Source organism: Podarcis bocagei, assembly GCF_964188305.1.
Source record: "Podarcis bocagei genome assembly, chromosome: 15".
NCBI classification, from domain to species: Eukaryota; Metazoa; Chordata; class Lepidosauria; order Squamata; family Lacertidae; genus Podarcis; species Podarcis bocagei.
Genome location: NC_138141.1, coordinates 13793199 through 13816804, shown reverse-complemented (window position 1 = coordinate 13816804; position 23606 = coordinate 13793199). Strand labels below are relative to the sequence as shown.

The following is a 23606-nucleotide window of genomic DNA, read 5'->3' as shown; positions in this document are numbered from 1 at the left end:
GCAACAGAATGAAATAAGCAACTTTCATAAGTTGAAATTTATCTGTCACAAAATTTTTTTAAAATCCTCCATTTTTCAAAGGCATTGACTTGCACTGGTGCTGTCATTTGCTACCTCTCTCAGCTCTCCACCCCTCACATCCATAATATGTCGATAGTACTGACATACATTCATGGATTTTTAAAGTATTATGACAATAAAAAATGTACCTGAAGTGTGTTGAACACTGTTGAGTGCCATATAGATGGATTATTATTCATTCGGTTAATATTCTCAAAGGGCAAAGAAGCTTTGTTGTAATTCATCTAAAGCAAATTAGCCACTTATCAAAAGCTCATTTTAGAGCTGGGGTAACAAAAGCAATATTGTCTGGCTTCTAGGAGTGGAATCATGATCTTACTAATTTTTGATTTTTTTTGAAAACTTGGTGCTACTTTAAATGGATGATTTGCTTATTTGTTTAAGCACATCAGTAGAAGGGCCTAAAATATATTCCAGTGCAGAAATCACTAGATATATAGATGATACAAAACAATGTATTAATCATGTGCACAAAATGATCTGCAAATATTTGCTAGGATTGTAATGTTAACTGCAGAAATTCCTGCAAATATCTCTAAAAATATTGTTCACTCATTTGATTTGACATTCTGAACTAAAGCTAAATATAAATACTGTAGTGATGATTCGATTCTGCAGTAAATTCTCCAGTTCAGAATTTTGTTCACTATGGACAGTTAACATAATAAATAAGGAATAAGTAATTATCCAGATTTTGGAATATTAGAAATTGTGATTAATGTCCAAAGTAATATTCTGTGACTGAAAAAATGTAACATCTCATGCTGCCTCTTTCTTGAAGATTTACAACTTGTACAGATGAGGAGACTTCAATCTGTAGACTCATTAAATCTTGACCTCTTGAAATGATCAATAGAGATATCAGTGATGACAAATGAAAGGACACCTGTCACTTAACGAAGTTGTTGGCCTTTCCTTTCAGCTTCAGGCTGAGTTTCGGTACTGTGATTACCCTGGTAGATGACCTATGCTGTTGTAGAGATCTGGATACAATGAATCTTTACCCCCCCCCCCCCGATCTTTCAGTCAAATTTGATACCATTGACTATGGATGTTGCTGGGAGGTTCAGGAAGGTGAACCTAGGGAACTGTTCTTAGCAGCTTACTTGTTGTAGGGTCCTTCCAGGATCCACACTATTATTAAATATTATCTCCAGGGTGATAATATTTACAGTACAAGAATCATCAGAGTGAGATCAGCCCCAATATGCAAATGGTACACACTTCCATCTATGTCTTCCATCTTAATGACATGATTCTTCAGCTTTACTGGGCACTTGCCTAGGGTTAATAATAATAATAATAATAATAATAATAATAATAATAATAATAATTAATAATTTTTATTTATACCCAGCCAAGGCCGGGCTCAGAGCGGCTTACAAGCAATAATAAAAACAAGTTGAATGATTACAACTTAAAAACAAAATTTAAATTCATTAAATATTGCAACATTAAAATATTTAAATGTAGCCTCCTCGCAGGAGGAGAAGGAAAAGAAAAAAGAAAGAGAGGGAGGGAATCAAATTGGCTCCAAGCCAAAGGCCAGGCAGAACAACTCTGTCTTAATGCACTGATTAACTCCAGTCAAGTTGCTCATAGTCAATATTTCTCTGAAATGAAGTGAGACAAGTAACTATCAGGGACATAGGGACCATCTCCTAGGGGGTGAGGTCCCTTTAGCCCCCCCCCCCATAAAATATTTTAGGGAGGCGGGCCCCTGAAGGTTGATTGGCATTGCCATTCAAATGGTGTGCATGTGCCATGTCATGTGATCAGTTATGCAGAGTGCGGCTTACCTGGCCCCCTCAATATTTTATTCAAGTTGACATCTGTGATCAGGGAGGGTGTCTTTTTAGTAGTGGCAACCCAGGTAGGGAGCTCTTCCCAGGGATGTGTGTGTGTGGTGTCAAGTTTGTGGTCTTTTCAGTACAGTGTGAAGACTCTGCTGCTTATTGAGCTTAATGGCAATTAATATTAATTGGTCAGACTATCTACTTATTTTGACTTTTAAAAAACAAAATATTGAACTTGTTAGGATTCACCTGCTTATCTCTCAGTATGATATATGAGGGACTCCATTCTCCTGTACAGACTTGCAGTTACTGCAGTATAGTCACTCACTGCAGTCTGCCGATGGAACCCTCCTGATTGTACAGCGGTGCCCCACAAGACGAATGCCTCACAAGACGGAAAACTCGCTAGATGAAAGAGTTTTCCGTTTTGGAGGTGCTTCGCAAAACGAATCTCCTATGGGCTTGCTTCGCAAGACGAAAATGTCTTGCGAGTTCCTGCGGGTTTTTTTCCTCCCCCCCCCCCTTTTCTAAGCCGCTAAGCCGCTTATCAGCTGATCCAATAAGCCGCTAATAGCGCTAATCCGCTAATCCGTCAATGGGCTTGCTTCGCAAGACAAAAAACCGCTAGACGAAGAGAATCACAGAACGGATTCTTTTCGTCTTGCGAGGCACCACTGTACCATGAACCACAGAGATCCGATTGCTGGTTGTGCAAGGAAATCCTTCTCCTTTGTGGCGCGTACCACATGAAATGCTCTTCCCACTGAAATCAGGGAAAAACCAACCTTGGGGTGTTTCTGCCACTGATTTGAAGACATATCTGTTCATCTTTTCCCTGACCCTTAATATTACTAATACTGGTCATTGGGATGATTGTACTGATTATTTTTATTGGATTTGTTACATTTTATTATTGTGTGAGCTGCTTTGGTATTTCTTTCTGTATATGAAAAGTGGAATAGAAATGTTTTAATAAACAAACTGAAAAATCTACCCGCAATACCCTTCTGCATTCTACAGCGGAAAAACCCATCTCTGTGCAAAAGAATAAGTGAACACAAATCTGGCACCAGAAATGACATTATTCAAAAGCCATTTGGGGAGATATTTCTGTAAATGATCTCAAAGTGCCCATCCTAAAGCAAAGGGACTTCAGAGGCAGATTAGCTTTCCAGTGCCAGAATTTCTGTCATCAAGTACACTTTGTGAATTACCACTGTCAAGTATGTAATGATCACTGTCTATTTTTTTCTGCATTTCATTTTCCTTTGACCTTAGTTTTTACAGTCCCTCTCAATGGGGTATATGCTTGTAAATATGTGTGTATCTACCTGTAACTTGGAGTAACACTTCATATGTTTGATGAGGTAGACTAAAGACAACAAATACTTATGCCAGAACCACAAAAGACTAACACAGCTGTTACTTGGGAAATGGCTAGAATTCTACTGATGTTTGATACTGCTTTGTTTGTAAGCTGCCTCATAGTCCGAATGGTAGAAAGGCAGAATATTTTGCTGCCCTCAAAAATAAAAATGCTTTTGTAAATAAATACCGTGCCAAAATGTAGTTCATGATGAGTGCTTAGCTGCCCTGATTGAGATGATGCTTAAATCAGAAGCCCTTTGTTTTTGTGAATTACTATTTTCTGATAGAGAAATTAACATACATGACATTTTGTTTTATATGGAAACTAATCTGCCAATAATAAATAAATTCTGGTCAGAAAGCCACTTAAGTGGTTACTGGATGAAGAGAAAGTGGGAGTAAAGAAATTCTTTAATAAGCCATCATAAAGTAAACTTCTTGAAAAGCAACATAATTTATTTTCTCTTATTAAACATGTTGCTATAAATAGTACTGGGTGTTTTCTGGATGTTCAGTTTTATAGCAAACAGTAAAATTTGTGACATGTACAAGTTGCGTGAATCTGCTTCTTCTACTTTTCATAATACATTTTATTAAGCATTCATGCTCCACTGAAAATTTAATATGGCAAGCATTCAGGAATCATGGATTTTTATCAGGCATTGCCCACCACATTAAAACTTACCTTCAAAATATATGGGCTAGAAACTTAGGTCACATCCACAACTTACATCTAAAGTTCTTATACTGTAGTAACAACAACAACAACAACAACAACAATAGTAATAGTAATAATAATAATTTTTATTTATACCCCACCCTCCCCAGCCAAGGCCGGGCTCAGGGCGGGTAATGGAGAATCCTGGGAACTGAAGTTTGCTCAGGGTGCTGGTAATTGCAGGTCTGTGAGGTCAACACCCTAAAACAAACTACATCCCAGGATTCTTTGCAGGAAGTCACAGCTGTTAAATTGATATGAGTGCTTTATGGTGTAGATGTGACCTTGCTCTTTTAGAATTAAAAGCATTGGGGAATGTAACATATGGTTGACTTCAACTGCAAGTGTAAGTATGCTTTGCCCTCTATCACTAGCCAGAAGAGTGAGGACCACTGGGAGCTTGTACCCCTCTCCATCCCAGAGCACCATGGCAAAGGGAGGACTAGTCTGGCCCTAGCCATCGGCCATATTTTCTTTCCATCTCCCTAATGGAAAGAACTCTACACCAACTACAAGGACCTGTGACTGCAGTTGTATGAAGAAGATGACACTGGCTTCCCTCACTTACCAGAGCACTAAGGACCATTGAGTAGTTTCACAGGTTCTATTCCAACCAGAATATTCACAAGGGAAGGCCAGTGATCCTAGGTGTCTTCATTCTGGCAGTATCAAACTCTTGATTTTCCTCTACCCTTTTCTTCCCCTACCTTTTTCTTTTAGTCCCTTCTGCATGTGTGTCTCTCCCTTTGTAAAACTAAGGGAGGGCCTGTACTTTCTTTCATTTGTGCACAGTGCTTCCCACCACATGCATTGTCCGATATGAACCATTTTGTAGCCATTTTTGACAAGTAGGATTAAGAGCATATAGCCTGACTATGTAGCAACAAAAAACACAAAAGTCCACTTCAGACTGTTTATTTCATTGGATGGTTTCTTATGTGAATACAACTGATGTTTTGTAAACCATGTTCCATTTAATACAACACTGATTTTTAAAAATAAAGACAATCCTAGAAAATCAATACATTAAAGAGTATGTATAGCATAGATATGTATATGGTCCACTGGATGACTTTTGAAATTTTTCTGTATACAAAGCCTGTGAAATAACTGGGTAAAGTTGATGATGAGTGTAGTTTCAACTACACTCTTTACATAAATAGATGGTAGAAGGATTTGGCAGATAGAGAAAACACTGCTTCTCATCCTCTTAAAGTTCTCTAAATGTTTACTTCTCACATACTTCTCAGGTGATTCTACTACTGAATAAATGAAAAATAAACTCTTTCTATACAGTTATTTCCATCTGTACAGCTTGAAATCTAAAGTATCACAAATAAAATTGAACTAAATACCTTAGATTATTTATGTGAGTTTTTCTCTTTTCAGTAAGAAAATTACCCAGCAAATGGTAGTATAAAATGTTGAGTTCCTGCTGGTTGAGTATAGTTCACTTCTACATTGGACATTCTAATGCAGCAATTATATACCTCATTTTATGCCATTTTTAAAAAACCCTTTCCTTACTAGACATGGAAAATAATTGACAGATTTGGTGCTAGCAATACCTCTGGAGTAAACAAAAACAGTACAGGACACCTTTACACCCACCCACCCCTTTAGGCATGCTGTTCATCCTAAAATGACTTTCAGGTACACCAGAACTGTACTGCAGTTGGAAACAGTTAGTGAAAAGTATGTAACATCTGTTTAAAACAGAGCTGAAAATGTAAATGCAGTGTGTTGAGCACATGCAAAGACTTCACTCCTAAAAACTGAATTCCCTTAAGCAACTTGGAGATCTCTTATGGCCTTCTTTGATAAGGAAAGCAACATAGGGCTCACCCACACTTCTGTTTGTGCTGTTCCTAGAAAGCACAGGTCTGAGTGGTTTTCCCCCTGCCCCACTCCTTTCCATATGACAGAAAAGAAGTAGGCCTTCCCTCAAACGAACTTCAGTGTATCATTCACATCTGTTTGGTTGTACCATATTACATCTTATTCATGCAATCGTTCTGGCCTCATCTTACTGTCCCATCAGAATGCTTCTATTCTGCAGGCATTTGACATACCTGATTAATGAATTTAATATGGCCAACCCCTGTTTTAGATTACTTTTATCTGCTATGTCAGCCTTTTTAGCTGTTCTTACATTTACGTATCTGAAAGCTGTCTTGAGTCCCTGTTAAGGAACAACAACAACAACAATGTTGTTGCTGCTGCTGCTGCTATATTGGTTTGTGGTAGTGGTAGGTTTGATTTTTCCTGTTTTTACCTGTTGTGTACTGCCTTTACAACAGCAAATGCATTGGAAGGGCAGGTTAGAGTTTTCCTAGCACTGAGAGATGCTGAGGAGAAACTCAGGAGCTGGAAATGGAACAAGACAGTTTCATATCTGAAAAACAGATGAAAAACAGTAGTAATAAAATAAATACCTAAATAGTAGCCTCCAACATGTGCTGCTCCTTCCTCCTTGTTAGGCATTCCTTGGTAGCTAAGTTATACAAATGTTGTATTTGCTTAAATAGCAGGTACAGCTTCATTTTGTACGATGGGATTCAATTAGCCCACTAATATGTCTGTCAGGATCATATAAGCATGTGGAAATGGTACTGTAGCAATTATGGAATGAAGAAATAACCAACCTTATTTTTAGATTTTAAAAACTTAACAAAAGCCAACTAGACAAAAGACATCTGAGAGAATTTCCTTTGTAAAACAGTTATTATATTTACACACTTGTAAATATTAAAATATGAAAGATAAGATCTGTAGGAGAGGAGGGGGGTTATTGGTTTATTTTTATTTTTTTTTTGTTCATTTTAAAAATGTATTTTGTGTATTTAATTTTGTTTTTTATGCTGTGAACCACCCAAAGATCTATGGATGTAGTATACAGATTGAGTAAATAATAGTGTGGCCACCCCTGCTCTATCAAATAACATTCCTGTTAAGATATGACAGGTGTCCACTATCTGTACTTTGAAGAAACCATTAAAGACATTTTGGTTCTGATAGGCTTTTCCAGGTGGATAAATGGGTCTTTACTACAAGTGTTCACTTGTTAGGATTTTAGTATTCTTTTAAATGTATTTGTTTTTGTGTTTTAAACAGTTTTTAATTTTCTTATGTGTAAATCACATTGAGACAGTTATTTAGAAGGCTATTAATAAATTAATTGTAATAATAATAACATGCCTATTCTTTTGTAGGCTCTTCAGTGATTCTCATTAATCTGAAGCTCTTTGCCACAACACTTTCTAACTTGGCACTATGCATCCTGATCCTGGACCTTTACAAGAACTACTTTTTCTTATAGTTACCATTTGCTTCTCAACTACAGCTTCAGGTAAGTTCACCTTCCTAAACTGTCATATATACCTAATGTTCTCTTCCAGACATTTTGGTGGTTGATCTCTATTGCCATGCCCCTATATTATGTGCTCCTCACTTGGGCACAACCTAACCATTCAAACTGCCAATCTTCTGATTAGCAAGCTCCAGGCTCTCTGGTTTAACCCACTGTGCCACCCGCGTGGATAAATCCCATCAAAGACTGCACACTAATATGGATTCTAAAGAGAGATACGGTATTCTTACAAGAAGCAGAAAAAGTGAACCACACGTGTGGATATGTTCATATCAATGATACAGACAGATAAATTGGATCAGAAAGACCTTCCTGGATATAAGTACCTGAAGTGTCTGTTAATATATGATAATCAAGCTAAACTATTCTACTACTTTCTGTATTTAAAACTGAGTTTTTTAAAATCAGTCAAAGGATTTAGAATTAAACTTGATGATGCCACATATGGTGATCAGAGGTCATTGTATATTAAATAGTTTGGCTTCACTGTAAAGAAAGCGGTTTCTGCATTGTCAGTCTAGCACTGTACTTGATTTTGAGAGTGGTAAAAATGCTCATATTGAGCTAAAGTTTAGCTTCAAAATGGTTTTCTGTTCCAGTCTGTAGTGCTTATGAGTAAAAAATGTATAAATATTGAGGCTGGATATAAATCTTGAAATAGTATAAACTGGTCTGTATTTGTAGGAGATACATAAAAAAAATATCTATGGGATTCCCTCCCTCCCATGATGTTTCCTATTGAAAATCCTGACACTATTTTATATTCTTTTGATTGTTGTGTTTTCTATATTGTACCTTTATTGCATATTTCTTTTGCATCAATACGTATTAATGTTTTCCACGGCTTTGCGGGCCTTTGGGCTAAACTGCGGTACAGTGGTATCTCGGGTTACATATGCTTCAGGTTACAGACTCCGCTAACCCAGAAATAGTACCCTGGGTTAAGAACTTGGCTTCAGAATGAAAACAGAAATCGTGCTCTGGCGGCGCGGCAGCACCAGGAGGCCCCGTTAGCTAAAGTGGTGCTTCAGGTTAAGAACAGACCTCCGGAACCCAAGGTACCACTGTACTGTACAGTGGTGCCTCGCAAGACGAAATTAATTCATTCCGCAAGTTTTTTCTTCTTGCGAGTTTTTCGTCTTGCGATGCACGGTTTCCCATAGGAATGCATTGAAAATCAATTAATGCGTTCCTATGGAAACCGCCTTCAGACCAGGTCCGGGGACAGTCTTTCCCCCGACCTCTTCTGAAGGCTGGGATGGGGGGACAAGGGCTTTTCTTCCCACCCCCAGCATTTTAAAAAACCCCGGGACAGCGGAGGACTTCTCCGCTGTCCGGGGCGATCTTAAAATGCTGGCGGGCGGCATTTTAAAATCGCCCGGGACAGCGGAGGACTTCTCCGCTGTCCGGGGCGATGTAAAAGCCCCTGGGAAGGCAGGCAGGGGGGACAAAGATTTTTGCCCCCCGCCCGCCTTCAGAAGAGGTCCTGGACCTCTTCTGAAGGCGGGCGGGGGGGGCGAAAGTCTTTGCCCCCCCCGCCTGCCTTCAAAAGCTCTCCTGGGAAGGCAGGCAGGGGGGAGCAAAGACTTTCGCCCCCCGCCCGCCTTCAGAAGAGTTCCTGGACCTCTTCTGAAGGCGGGCGGGGGGCGAAAGTCTTTGCTCCCCCCCGCCTGCCTTCAAAAGCCGTCCGCGATAGCGGGAAGCTCTTCCCTGCTATCCCAGACTGCTTTTAAAATGCTGGCGGTGGGGAGCAAAGCCTTTCGGCCCCCGCCGGCCTTCCTGGACCTCTTCTGAAGGCTGGAGGGGGGGAAAGGCTTTGCTCCCCACCACCAGCATTTAAAAGAGGTCCCCGGAGATTTCCCTATGGGCTTTCGTCTTGCGAAGCAAGCCCATAGGGAAATTCGTCTTGCGAAGCGCCTCCAAAACAGAAAACCCTTTCGTCTTGCGGGTTTTCCGTCTTGCGAGGCATTCGTCTTGCGGGGTACCACTGTATATAACCTGCAGCATACCAAATGTTTAGTTCACATTTTCATACATACTCAAACTGCTAACAGCTAAAGGAATTGGTTGCACTGAGTGTGTGTTTCTTTCTTTTCTAGATTTGATTCCTCACTTTGTTTCTGAGCCACTTTCTACCATCCAGAAACCTGGTGCAACTGTAAAGCTTCATTGTACTGCTGAGCCCTCCACGGCTCATGTAGCTTGGCTATTCAATGGAGAGAAATTACACAAGAAAGTGGAGCAAGTAGACTCACAGCCAGGATACCTTACAATCTTCTCCCTTAGCCCTTCAAATTCAGGTGTATACCAATGCATAGTCAATAACAGCATTGGTGCAATTATCAGCAGGCCTGCAACAGTATCCATTGCCTGTAAGTTATACTTTTATTTATGGTAAAACCGAGCACATTACCCTTTTATAACGTTTCCTTTTATTTTGCCCATTTTTTCGTTTGCCACATCCATGAATTTAACATCTGGGAGGAATTTATGTGTTTTTAAATATGCCTTATATGGGACTAAGGGATGACCTTTGTGTTAGAAGCGCATAGTAAAACAAAATATCTGTTTTGTGTTTTTCTCTTGAAGTTAACTACATAATATAGAAAGAAACAGTTACTAATTTCTTCCAGTAAAAATCAGTCCTCATATTACAATTTATAAACATGTTCTAGAAAGGGAGTTTGTGCTAAATGAAGAAATCTTTATCTGAAGGCCTACCCAAATACCCCCTGGTTTTTAGGTAGATGCTGCAAGTTTGATCAGTTTTACCTGAATTGAAAGGGGAGGGGAAGAAAACTTGTTAATTCCCTGGGAATTTCCATAATTTACATTATAAACCATAATCAACTGTAAAAAAATTAGATTTGCATATACAATCTTAAATGAAAGTTAAAAGGCCTCAACAAAATCATCCCATGCTTATATTTGTCTTTTGAAAACTTTTCCCCCTCTTGTTTTCAAACGTATTTCCAACTTGAGGGTGATTTGGCTTTTGGGAATCAGAAGTAAGCTGCTTGAATTGTCTTGTAAGTCTGAGTTAAAGAATCTCCTTTATAAAGATGCTGTGTGTATGAAGCATATCCCAAATACCCATAAGAGAAAAGTTTCTCATAATTGAGACAGGTAAGTGTTTTTGTAGAGTATTGACCCATAGCAGGATTCCCTTGAGAGCTTATAAAGGTCAGTTAGCACTGACAAACTCTACTGGTTGCAATAAATTGTGAATATATCTAAGTGTACTGTACCACTTGGAGGTGAAAATGGGAAAGGTTGGAGCTACTGGTAGGTGAATTGGCATTTAAGTGAACTAGCAGCTCTGTAACATAAGCTGAGAATTGTACAAAACAGTGGCCCAGTTCACACATCACATTAAACCATAGTTAAAAGAAACCAGTGTGGAGCAGCATGTTCATGCATGCTGCTGAAGTCATGAGCACTTCACTTCTTCCTTGCCGCTGCATGTCATGTTGTTCAAACCCAGTTGTTTTTTCTCCAAAGGAGCAAGATGTGGAAGCCAAAGTTATTTGGAGAGAAACAAACCACAAGAGTGGGTTCAGATAACATGACATACCAGATCATGGCTTATTTCCCAACAGTACAGCAGGAGCAGGGGAGGAAGAAGACATCTGTACTCTCAGCAGTATGCACCAGCAACTCTGCTCATTCAAACTCAGTCATAATTTGTTTTAACAATGGTTTAATGTACTGTGCAAACCTAGCCAATGAAAACTGGCATGGCAATACTGTACAACAGCACTATATTCTACACATTGTCAAATTTCAACTCTGCTATTCTAATTATCTTGCATTGCTGGATCAAAATGTACTCTGTTCTTGTTACATGCCCTTTCTGTTGCATCTGATTTTATAACAGTATCCCACTAGTTCTTGTATTTTAGCCTTTCCTTTTAGCCTTATTGCAAAATAACTGAAAGGTTTTTTAAATGATGCTTTGAATGAATTCATCCTACCTTTCATTTAGAATTGAAATTCTCTGATTGCCCATATAGCATTGTTGAGGTCGAAAAGGTTAGAAGAATTTTTGGATGGTGCTCTTCAGGAGGCAGTCAATACAGTAACAATGGATATTCAGACATAGGTATATTCATCCCCCGCACATATGTGCGCGCACATACAGAGAGCTTGTAGAAAATAAACTTCAAACTGGGCTGTATGCTGGAACCTTAATTTCTGTGCTTAGTAAAGTGGGAAGGGAAGGACACACATGAACTTAAGGTTTTCCTTCATTGTTACTGCATTGACATTCTCTCCTGAGAAATATCCTCTGATCAGGACTTGAGCACCCCATTTTTATTAAACCCAAAACTTTGGAAGTAGATCCTGCTGTATTTTCTGAACCTTTAAAGAAAGAACTACATTTTCTTCTAGATCTTGATGATTTTGAGACCTCAGTGAGGAACACAATTGTTGCGGAAGAAGGGAATACTGCTTTAATCAGTTGCAAGCCACCCAAAAGTAGTCCAGAGGCACATATTCGTTTCCGTGTACGAGGGAAATGGCTGGAACAATCAACAGGTAAGACACTGTGTAATAAAAAGATCTAAATGGCTGCAGTCCAGTGCACCCTTACCAAAGAATTAGTCCCATGGAACTCCATAGAATTTAATTCTGGGTAGATACAGTGGTACCTCGGGTTACATACGCTTCAGGTTACATACGCTTCAGGTTACAGACTCCGCTAACCCAGAAATAGTGCTTCAGGTTAAGAACTTTGCTTCAGGATGAGAACAGAAATCGTGCTCTGGCAGTGCGGTGGCAGCAGGAGGCCCCATTAGATAAAGTGGTGCTTCAGGTTAAGAACAGTTTCAGGTTAAGAACAGACCTCCGGAACGAATTAAGTACCTAACCCGAGGTACCACTGTATATATATATAGAGAGAGAGGGATTTCACTTTCTGTCTGTTTCCTGACCATTAGGAATTGCTACAGTAATTTGAGCTTTGGTCATTACATTATCTTTCTGTTTCAGTAAACACTGATTAATCTGCACACTTGAGTAGAAAATCAGTCCATAGCAACTTAATTAATAATAACCCAATTTTATCCTAGAAAACTACCTAATTCTCCCATCTGGAAATCTGCAAATTTTGAATGTATCTTCAGATGACAAAGGATTCTATAAGTGTGCAGCATATAACCCAGTCACTGATGATCTTAAACATGAACCCAATGGACATAAGCTCATAATCAGCAGTGAGTATTGAATGTGATAGGACTAAAATTGTTCCATGAAATCATAGGGCATAAACCACCAAGGACTACCACTGCAAGTTCCCTTAATCTCATACCTTGCACTTTGAAAAGTTCAGTTTGGAGGAAGCCCTGTCAAAGTATCAGGTACTATGCACGCAACGCATAACCAGTTTTCCTTAACCATGGTTAAGCATTGAATCTAAATTATTACTATGGATGTGAAAACATAATTTGGAGTGTGTTTGTAAATTGTAGTTAGTATTAACCCTTTTAAAGAGTTGCATCTGCATCAAGCAGACCATTGCAAAGGGCCACAACTCAGTGGCAGAGCATATGCTTTGCATGAAAAAGTTGGCCTCTCTAGGTAGGACCAAGAAATGCCCACACCTTGAAACCCTGCAGAGCTGCTGCCAGACATGATAAGCAATACTGAGCTAGATAAACCAATAGTCTGGCTTCGTGTAAGGTAGATTCTTATGGTTAAAGCAGTTTGCAAGCAGAGAAATGAATGAAGAAGGAAAAGTGATAAGCACATCTTACTAATGTGTACTACTTAAGATTTAGCTTGGCTATGCCTGGCAAATGTTTGGAAATTTAACCAGGCTGAAGGGAACAAACTACTGTACAATCAAATGTTACATCTTCACTCAGCCTAGGGTCAACAGTGGGTGGTTATGTTAGCATGTTTATAAAATGATATAGAAACATAATGCCTTGATGAGAATGGAGGAAGCCAGAGAGTTTTGAACACCCAATTGAAAAGAACTCATGTATCCTTTCCTCTCAATTTCTAGGCTCTTCCTCAGACAACTTTCACATTGTTCATCCCACCACTTCTCAGACTTTGGCAGTACCTCAGCACAATCCTTTGATGTTGGAATGTGTTGTTAGTGGGCTGTCTGTTTCTTATGTCCATTGGTATAAGGATGACCAAGATGTACTCACTAAAGGCAGGTGGAGAATGCTTCACTCTCATCTTATGATAGACTCGATTAATACATCAGATGCTGGAAATTACTCCTGTGTGGTGGATAACAAGTCCGGAGTTGTGAAACATGTAAACTACAGTATAAATGTACTTGGTAAGATATGCAGTGGCAAAATGCTTGATTGGCAAGTTTTTTTGAAGCAATAAATTTATGGTCCATGAGACATGCTATTGTGAAATTAACAGTATGAAAGCAGCATATCATATGTACATTTTCTTTTCCATTCTAGAATCGCCATCAATTTCAAAAGGATTGCAAGATCAGTTAGTGTCCCTGGGTAAAAATATACATCTTTCCTGTGAAATACATGGAAACCCGACACCTAACCTCACCTGGTACCATAATGCAGCTCCTGTCCATCTTTCTTCACGGCACTTACCTTCAGGGAACAAGCTGAGAATTAATGGTTTCGCCAGAGAAGATTCAGGGTTGTATCAGTGTTTAGTCAACAATGGCATTGGATTTGTGCAGTCTACTGGGAGACTTCATTCCCAAGGAGGTAAAAAAAATAAATCACATCAAGCACCTTTCTGTTTATAAACTTCTGCTTTTCTTTTCGACATCTTTCAGTCTAACATGAAAATAGCCTGTTGCTTCCTAGGATTATTCTCCTAAATTGTTCTGATCAAAGAGTTATGCTTTAAAATGGTAGACCTCATTTCTTGTGTTACAAAGTAGGCTGTAATCCACTGACCAAATACTAGCCAATTTTTGATAGGCCACCTAGTGTGTGAGCTATAAGATTGTGACAGACTAAATTTATTTGCCTCTTAGTTTTGATGGTGTTGAGAGTGTTGCCAATGGTTTTGATGATGTTGCCAATTGAAACTAAATTCCAGCTGTAAACTTATATATGCAGAATCTCAAATAATAGAATTCTGATAATACTTCTTGCTGATGTGTCAGTTTAGGGAGCATATTTGAAAGCTTTCAGTTTCTTTCTCTTCAGAATATTAAATGTTCTTTTACTAGAGTAGTTAACAATCACAGCACCTGCATGAGTGGGTTCTGATGTGTTTGTGGCCCAAAGCAGTCTACTTAGCCTTTATGTGCATAGATGTCCATATATTACCCCCTGGCCCCCTTTATGACTGTGCTGGCTTCGGGATATGCAAGAACAGTACTGTGTTTTATTATAATATGAGTTTGTATCTTATATTTATATTTTTAATAGACAGAGGCTTCAAGCCAACTATAACCTCGCTGCCAGCAAACAGCAGAGTAGCAGAAGGTGACACAGTCACGCTGTCCTGCAATGCCACTGGGTTGCCTCCGCCTATAATCCGTTGGTACAACAGTCATGGGCTGATTACCAGCCATCCTTCACAGGTGCTTTATTCAAAATCACGGAAGTCATCCTCCCAAGCAAGAACTGGCAACTCCATTTCAGACAGAACCTACTTCATCATGTCTCGCAGTGGATCAAGCTCCTTATATGTTCAGCCTGTTACATCAGAGCATGCTGGGAAATATACCTGTGAAGCAATGAATGAATATGGGACTGCTCGTTCCGAAGCTTTCCTTACCGTTGGTAAGTGGCATCCAAGTTGCTGCTCCAATAGCTTGCAGATATTTTGGCTGAAGTACTGTCAGGATAACTTTTTTTTTTTAATTGGATTTGGACAAATCATACGACTGAGAGCCAGTGTGGTGTAGTGGTTAAGAGCGGCAGTCACGTAATCTGGGGAACCGGGTTCGCGTCTCCGCTCCTCCACATGCAGCTGCTGGGTGACCTTGGGCCAGTCACACTTCTCTGAAGTCTCTCAGCCCCACTCACCTCACAGAGTGTTTGTAGTGGGGGAGGAAGGGAAAGGAGAATGTTAGCCGCTTTGAGACTCCTTAGGGTAGTGATAAAGCGGGATATCAAATCCAAACTCTTCTTCTTCTTCTTCTTCTAATGGCTGGTCAGGAGCATCTGCCTGTTGCTGTTCATACATATTCTGCAACTTATCATGCTTTGTTTCTGGCCAAGCAAACCCATGAACGGGAACCAGGGTTCTTGACTTAACAGTTGTGGTTGGTTTGGTGGAAATAAACGATGACTATTAGTTCACACATAATCCTAAGCCAGGGCTATGGTTTATTTCCTCCTGGCTTGGAAAACACAGGAGCAGGGAAGGAGCAAAGTAAGGCATGACTAACTTGTGTGCCAGTGCACAGTGCTTGTTCACGTTAAATCAGAGTTTTATTTTTATTTTATATTTAATTATGCTTTTGTCTGATGTGCAGTCTGGCTCACTGTGCCACAAGAATGTGTCTTTCATATTTGTTGGTAAAGATCAAAAAGCAAAGCAATATTTTGTGTTCTGTAGGGTAGGGGTATCCAAAACGATGCCCTTCAGGTGCTGTTGGATTACAACTTCCATCATACCTAGCCATTGGCTGGGGCTGATGGTAGTTGTAAACCAATAACATTGGAATCCATGCATATCTCCAGAGCTTTTTTTCAGCTGGAACTTGCCAGAACTCAGTTCCAGCATCTCTCAGGAAGACACCATTGCCCTTATAAGAGATTAAGGGAAGTGTTCATGGAGAGTTCTGGTGCCTCTTTTTCTAGCAATGCATATCTCTAACCTTCAACTTCCTTCTGTAGATTCCTACGAAGCTAGTACAAAAGCAGAAGAAATTGCTCCTGTGGAAATTGCCCAGAGTGATGAAGGAGATGGAGATTATGATTCCGATACGGGCCTTCAAAGTTCATCTCCAACAGAGATTCTTACTGAAGAAGTTGCTACAGAAAAAACATCCAGTGGCATTTCTCCACCAGAAGCTCCAATTATTCTTAGTCCTCCACAGACTCTTAAACCAGATCAGTACAATCTGGTATGGCGCCCTGGAAAAGATGGTGGTCAGCCAATTAATGCCTATTTTGTGAAATATCGCAAGGTACTTATTCAAATTGCATTATATTTGATAAACTTTGCACTTTCTTTTTTTGAAAATTGGATGAGTTGGACTGCCATCATTTTTAGTAACAAACAGGGCTTATGTTAAACACACACACACACACACACACACACACAGACAGACAGACAGTACAGAACTCTGGTATTTGATGTTAATATTAGGCCAAAGAGAGATACATCCATCTGGATATGTAGGTAGCTGTTTAGGAATGCAGAGGTTTCAGGTCCTTTTGCTACTGGCAACATGAAATAGAGCCTTGGGAGTTTCTAATTTAACCTCCCAATATAAATACTGCCCAGAAGCTTGGGGAGAAAACCCTAGCAAGATTAGGAAACTCCATGTCCCAATGCATTCAAGTCTCTGCTCTTAAAGCTTGCTCTAAGCTTTGCAGGAAAAGTCATTAAGAAAACTCTTTCACATCAGTTACTTGTTTTCACTTTCTTATAGTGAAATAACTAAGGTATTAGCTTATATTTAGACTTGCCTTTCCTGTATTTAACTGCAGCAGATTCAGATAGGGGTTTATTTGCTCTTATCCTCTTGTGATTCCTTTTTGCAGTTGGATGATAATCTCAATGTTACCAACTGGAATACAGTTCGTGTCCCTGGAAGCGAAAATGAACTTTCTCTCTCAGAACTGGAACCTTCCAGTCTCTATGAAGTCTTGATGGTAGCCAGAAATGTGGCCGGTGAAGGCCAGCCTTCCATGCTTACTTTCCGTACTAGCAAAGGTAAGTAAGCGTGTACTCAAAATACATTGCAGTTGATGGGCTTTTTTCTAAAGCTCCCATTTGCGGAGACCTATAATACCCTTAAAAAAACCAAAGATAGTGGCTGCAGTCTCATTGGAACTCCATGTCCAGTGCTTGCTCTGAACCAGGATTCAGGAACTGAACATAGATCTGCAGTCTGAGTAGAACCCTGAGATTCTGTGAGTGATCTTCCATTCACAGAACAATGTCAGTACTTGCTGATATAAAGGGGAGGAAGGTGATTTTTGCAAATTTCTCCTCTCCTCTTTAGCTCCTAGGAAAATTTACTCTGGTAGAGTGGGGGTCCCTTGGGAACAGTATTGAAAGTTGGCTGGCTGGCTGGCTGCAGGAATGAAGGCAGATTGGCAAAATCACCTTTCTTGCATTATTGGAAGGTTGTGCTCTTTCATATATAGAAGGGCACTTTAGAATCTCTTCACAATGAGAATATGCTTTCCTTGGGAACTTCCCAAAGTTCCATTGAAACAGACCTGCAGATTCGGGCTGTCCTATAGCAAAGGCTAAACTGATGTACCATCAATAGCATGGCATATTCAGTTTTAGTGGGATTTCTGTAGTGTAAATATTATTTAGGTTCAATAGTTATTGCTGCCTATTTCCATGGGGCAGAAAGCTGTTCTCAAATGGCATAAAAATTGTGTAGGATGTGTGTGATTATAAACCTTTACTACTTGGATCAAAAGATGCCATAGGAGAGGATATTGACTGACTAGCAAGGGTTTCTTCCACTCACTGAGCACATAATTCTCTTTTAGAAAGAACCTCCTCCTCAAAAAATACACAGGCTCCCTCTCAACCAGTCGGTATTCCTAAGCACTCTGTCATTCAAGAAGGGGCAACCAACAATTTTGGAGTGGTCCTTCCAGATTCATCTCGACATAGTGGAGGTAGGTGTTACCATTCAGATTTTTGTCTGTGCATTTTATACTGCAGCATACATTACGGTTTGGGGTGTGTGTGGAAACCCTCCTGAATGTTCTCTGGCTGTTCATCTGATTTTCAGGTCATTTATGTGTAAGTGTTCAATTTGTGACTCTTCTGGTTGAATGACAGTATAGCAACTTAAAAGAACACCGACTGAGCACTAAACTGTTGTGGAATTGGGAAGGCCCCATTGCTCATTGCAGAATGCATGCTTTGCATGAAGAGGATCCAAATTCAATCCCTGGCATCTTCAGTTAAAACAAAAATCTGGTAGCAGATTATGAAAGACTGAGAACCTGGAAAATTGTCACTGCTCAGTATGGGCAGTACTGGACTAGATGTTCAATAGTCTGATGTGGTATAAGGCAGCTTCTACATCCAGTTAAAGATCTTGGGTAGCAGTGCTGGGTAAGACCTCTGCTTTTGGGAGAGTGCTTCCAGTCAAAGTAGATTGCAGTGGGCTACATTGGGGTAGAGAACCTCTGGTCTGTGGAGCTTTGCCAAACCACATCCACTTGCCCCAAACCTGACATCATATGTGATGTGAGGTGCCAGGCAGATAGAGATGTGACTGAATCCTGCAGCTGGAAAGCAATATTTAATCTGCCAATTAGTCAACCCCCACCTTTTGGACCAACTTTGACAGAGTATACACATAATGTCATCAGATGATTGACGGTGGTCCCCCCGATTCATCAGAGTTTGTCCAAGAATGAATTCTCTGTGCATCAGCTGAGGTGTGGGGATTCAGGAACTTGATTCCCAGGGGGAACTCTCTGGTGCATCCAAACCTTCTAGAAAGTAGGACTCTTCACTCATTACATGATTTATTTACCGTCCTGATTTCCTATATGATTTGTTGTGTAATGAAGAGAGTTCCAATGTATAATCAAAATGTTTTATTTGTGTTGGTCTTTGGGTTGCATGTTGAGATGGTAGGATTAATGGAATTTATAATTAGTGAGAGATGTCCTACTCATTTACTAAAAAATGAGTCCAATGTATGTTGCACCACTTTTGTCAAGTTGCTAAATTTTGCAGAATATTTTAACATTTCATAGTTAAATTGATGTGAAACAACATAGTCAAGTGTCGGCGCTTGCATGTGTTGTCTGTCCTATGTGGTAGAAGATGACAAGCTGGAAAATAGCCTTAAGGATATATAACCTTTTCGTGGTTAAACTATGTATCTTTCTCTTCCAAATTATATCCCATTTCTCTATTCTATACTCTATGTAGTTTAAATGTATGAACCAATAAAGTAAATACTGAAGGATATTTCTGCCAGAATGGTTATAATCACACTTACTAACACCACCTCTCTTCATTCTTTCTGTTCCCACTGCTGTCTAACTTCAAGTGAGTTCAGTAAGTATTAATATAATCTGCATGGTTTTGAATGATAGCTAACTTGTTTTTAAGAGGCCTTAAAGCTTCTTGATACTTATGAAAGCTTTATTCTTATAGTTACTGTATCTAGGAATTTCAGTTTAGATTGTAGGCTTTCTGTTCTGCGAATGGTTAGGTTTCCGTGCAATACCTTCATTTTAGTTCGGTACCAAGTAGTAGTGACACAGCAGATCACCCTGTCTATTTCTGTGGTTGTGAACTAAGCTATGCAATTCTCTTGGTTTCTGATGATGTGCTAATACTTCAGGACTGGTGTGCGCTGACATAATACAGTATTCTTGCATAACGTAGGCTGTATACAATAGACTACATTGCCAAATTAGCTTTTTTTCCCCTAAGAAGCTTTAATTATCTCCATATTTGAAAACTGAAATGATCTTCCATGTTTGCATTTCAGAAAGGATTTTCTGGGCTTAAGATTAATGCACATTTGAGTATGTTCTTTCTCACTTGACTGAAACGCATTATTAAATAAAATCTGGGTATAGAAATCAAGTGCTTCTAACTATTCTAAATCTTTATGAAGCCTTCTCAATTTCCTATTTCAGTACCCGAGGCACCAGATCGACCTACTATTTCCACGGCATCAGAGACTTCTGTTTATGTCACTTGGATCCCACGTGCCAATGGTGGATCACCCATCACTGCCTTTAAAGTAGAATATAAACGCATGAACAGGAACAGTGAGTGGCTGGTTGCAGCTGATAACATCTCCCCTTCCAAACTTTCAGTGGAAGTTGGCAGTTTGGATCCAGGTATTAATATGCATTTTTTGTTCAAGAGAGATCACAATCAGTATTATGCGTTTCTGCATTTGCGCTGTAGCCAAGTTAAAATCCTGTTAAACTATAAGATGTTGCTTTTAATGCGACCAATGCTATATAAGATTCAGGGAAATTAGTAGTCCTTGTGTCTTAACTATCACAAACTTTTTTAGTCAAGCATCTGAACAGCATTTTCATAATAAGCATGAGAATAAGTCGCTGACCAGCTTTTACTTTCCTAACTTGGTATAGAGAGCTGGCATGTGCTCACATCTTGCCATATCTTTTTTGGTGGAAAATAACATCTCATCCAGTATTTGGCTATATTGGATCTTTCTATCAGGAAGGGATGTCCAGCATAGTAAGTGAGAAAAATAGTATAAGATAATCTTACAACAAGGGCCATTTGGATCTTTCTGTTCTATGTTTCTAGAATGCTGGGTTTTATCTTTTCATCTAATGTTCAGTTCTCTCTTTTTTTGCCATATGAAAGGAGCTGCATATAAGTTTCGTGTGATTGCTATTAATAACTACGGGGAGAGCCCACGAAGTTCTGCCTCTCGGCCTTATCAGGTAGCTGGATTTACCAATCGGTTTTCCAACCGACCCGTCACAGGACCTCACATTGCTTACACTGAGGCAGTCAGCGACACTCAGATCATGTTAAAGTGGACTGTAAGTATCAATTTATGTGCACCATGAAAAAATTGATTTTGCTTGCATCTCACGTTAGATCAAATGTCTGTTCTGTACAGCAACAAATCAGTGGATTATACTAAACTGACCTTTTGGGAACCAAAAGCTGTATATGAAAAGTAGTGAGCACTTGAAATGCACAGTATAAATGCTGAGTATGTGCAGTCAGTATTAGCAACCAGTATTGCACTCAGGAAAATGCCTTGGTGAACATGTACTCTTAAAAACTTGCATCAAAACATAATATAGATAGTGCCTACTGTAACTCTGTAGGGAGGCTGTTCCACATAGTAGGTGCTACCGTCACAACAGCCCTTTTCCTGGTGGTCTGGAGGCTAGAAGGATGCATAAGAGGGCTCATCTTCTGATCTCATTGCATGGACAGGTCTATGGGAGGAAGCATTCCTTTGTGTAACCCGGTTCCAAGTTGTTTAAGGTTTTATAAATTGCAGTAGACCCTTAAACTTTGTTTAATAGCAAATTGAAAGCTGGTGCAGTTTCTTCAAGTGGGATGTTACATGCCCACAGTATGGTTCTCCACTGAGCAACCAAGTTACCACATTGTACACCCGCTGCAACTTTCGAAACAGTCTTCAGAGCAGCCCCACATTGAATACATTATATTCCTGCAATCTCACAATTTCCAAGGCATGGGCCACTGGCTTAGGCTGTGCCTTTCTAAGAACAGTCATAGCTGACATACCAGCCAGAGCTATAAAAAGGCATTCATAGCCATGGAGCCTACTTGAGTCACCAGTGACAGTGATAGATCCAGGTATACCCCAGGCTAGATACCTATTCCTTCAGACAAATGCAGCCCCATCTTGAACATGCAACTCTTGTTTCCCAGAACTAGGAGCCACTTACCCATAGGCCCTCAGCTTTAGTTTATTAATCCTCATCCAGCCCACTACTGCATCCAGGCACTGATCCGGGACCTAAACAGTTACACCTGATTCAGATATTACAGAGAACTGGAGCACAGTATCACCATCATACTGAGGACGCAGGGTGCCAGATAGCCTAAAGACTTCTCCCAGCAGCTTCATGCATAGATGGTAAATACCAGATGCAACTGTTAGGGGCCTGAGGAACAGTTACCCAGTGCCACTCACTGAATTTGACTCCACAGGTAGAACAAAACAGTGCATCCCACACCTAAGCCATGGAGTCAATTTGGGGTTATACCATATAGCTGATAATATCAAAGGGTTGTGTAAAGGCAACAGGGTCACATTACTCCTGCCCTTCTCCTGATAAAGGTCATCCCTCAAGGTGACCAAAGCTAATTTGGTCTGAACCCAGAATGGAATGGTTCCAGATTTTAAACCTTTAAACAATAATGAGAATATAGCTTTGGCTAAAATTCTAGAACTGTATTCACAAAATACTTCTCATTGTTTTAAAGCCCACTTTTGTTCCGTTGTCTCTTCCCACATTACATTAACATTGTCTTTCAGCCCCTGCCCCAGGAAAATATATCCCTTGTTGACTGTAGTTCTGGAATTTCAGTTGTTTTAATATTTCTTTTCTAGTATATCACTTCAAGCAACAACAACACACCCATCCAAGGATTTTATATTTATTACCGGCCAACAGATAGTGACAATGATAGTGATTACAAGAGGGATGTTGTGGAAGGTAAGATACATTACTCTGATTATGCAAGGAATTGCTCCAATTACAGTACTTCTTATTCCCCCTCCAAAGCATCAACCCAAATGCTGTTCTAATGTAAAGAAAACATAACAAAGACATCACAAAAAAGACATCACAGAAATAGACAACTCTCTACTATAGACTAAGGGACTGTGCTCTTTGTAACATTTAAGAAAGCCAAAGTGTAATGCGGGGGGGGGGTGAGAACCCTTTCTGATTCCTGTGAACTAGAGTTGAGGCACTAGAATAAACATATTTTCATTCAGTGTCTTGCACCAGGTGGTCAGTAGCTTCTCTGCTAGAGGAACTTTCACTAGTACACTCCAGAATTGCATTTGCTTCTGTTGCAGCCACACCAAAGTAATGGTTAATAGTTGTTTGTAACAAATATCTCTTCCTCCCTGTGTCACTATCTGCCAGATCTTGAACCCTTGTCACAGAAATTGCAGTGGGGACTATATTTGTGGGGGTATTAGTCATAATAATTTGTGGGGTATTAGTCATAATAAATTTCGCACTTGATCCATAAATCTCATTATGGTCTAACAGGATTGTGTGGAAGTTGTTCATGTGAATGAAAGATCCTTCACTTTTTGAATTCAGTGTCCCATTACTATAAAGATGCCATGTTAACTTTTAGGTTACAAATTTGAGATGAGCTGCAAAATTTTCTATACTGCAATTGTTCTTTTATTTAATTCAAGTGTTAAATCTCTTAACGTGCTTAAAGCTGGAAAAGAACTGGCTTCTCATATTTAGTCTCATAACAATATATAAGCAGCTGATTTTATTTGGATGGATTTTGGTCCATTTGTAGGTCTTAATTTTATGAGCTGTACAGTGGGAAAGTATATAAACCAATTACATTCGTTAACGCAGGAACAGGCATTTATTTGGTTGAGCACTGACAACTACAGAATTCCCATGATAACACC

At 39.6% G+C, this 23606-nt stretch overlaps 1 protein-coding gene across 5 annotated transcripts in view; it reads left to right on the top strand.

Moving 5' to 3' along the window:
* CDON (cell adhesion associated, oncogene regulated) overlaps positions 1-23606 on the top strand; it is a 121429-nt gene that overhangs the window by 78021 nt on the left and 19802 nt on the right. For all 5 annotated transcript variants that reach the window (XR_014002356.1, XM_081171613.1, XM_081171612.1 and 2 more), the window contains 13 exons: positions 7176-7312; positions 9433-9705; positions 11726-11872; positions 12406-12549; positions 13344-13631; positions 13768-14037; positions 14713-15069; positions 16132-16424; positions 17005-17176; positions 17974-18105; positions 20101-20307; positions 20810-20991; positions 22548-22653. Coding sequence is in view for 4 of the 5 variants with exons in the window: in XM_081171613.1 (XP_081027739.1) it covers positions 7237-7312; positions 9433-9705; positions 11726-11872; positions 12406-12549; positions 13344-13631; positions 13768-14037; positions 14713-15069; positions 16132-16424; positions 17005-17176; positions 17974-18105; positions 20101-20307; positions 20810-20991; positions 22548-22653 (2647 nt within the window). In the remaining variant the exon portion in view is untranslated. The remainder of the gene's footprint in view (positions 1-7175; positions 7313-9432; positions 9706-11725; positions 11873-12405; positions 12550-13343; positions 13632-13767; positions 14038-14712; positions 15070-16131; positions 16425-17004; positions 17177-17973; positions 18106-20100; positions 20308-20809; positions 20992-22547; positions 22654-23606) is intronic.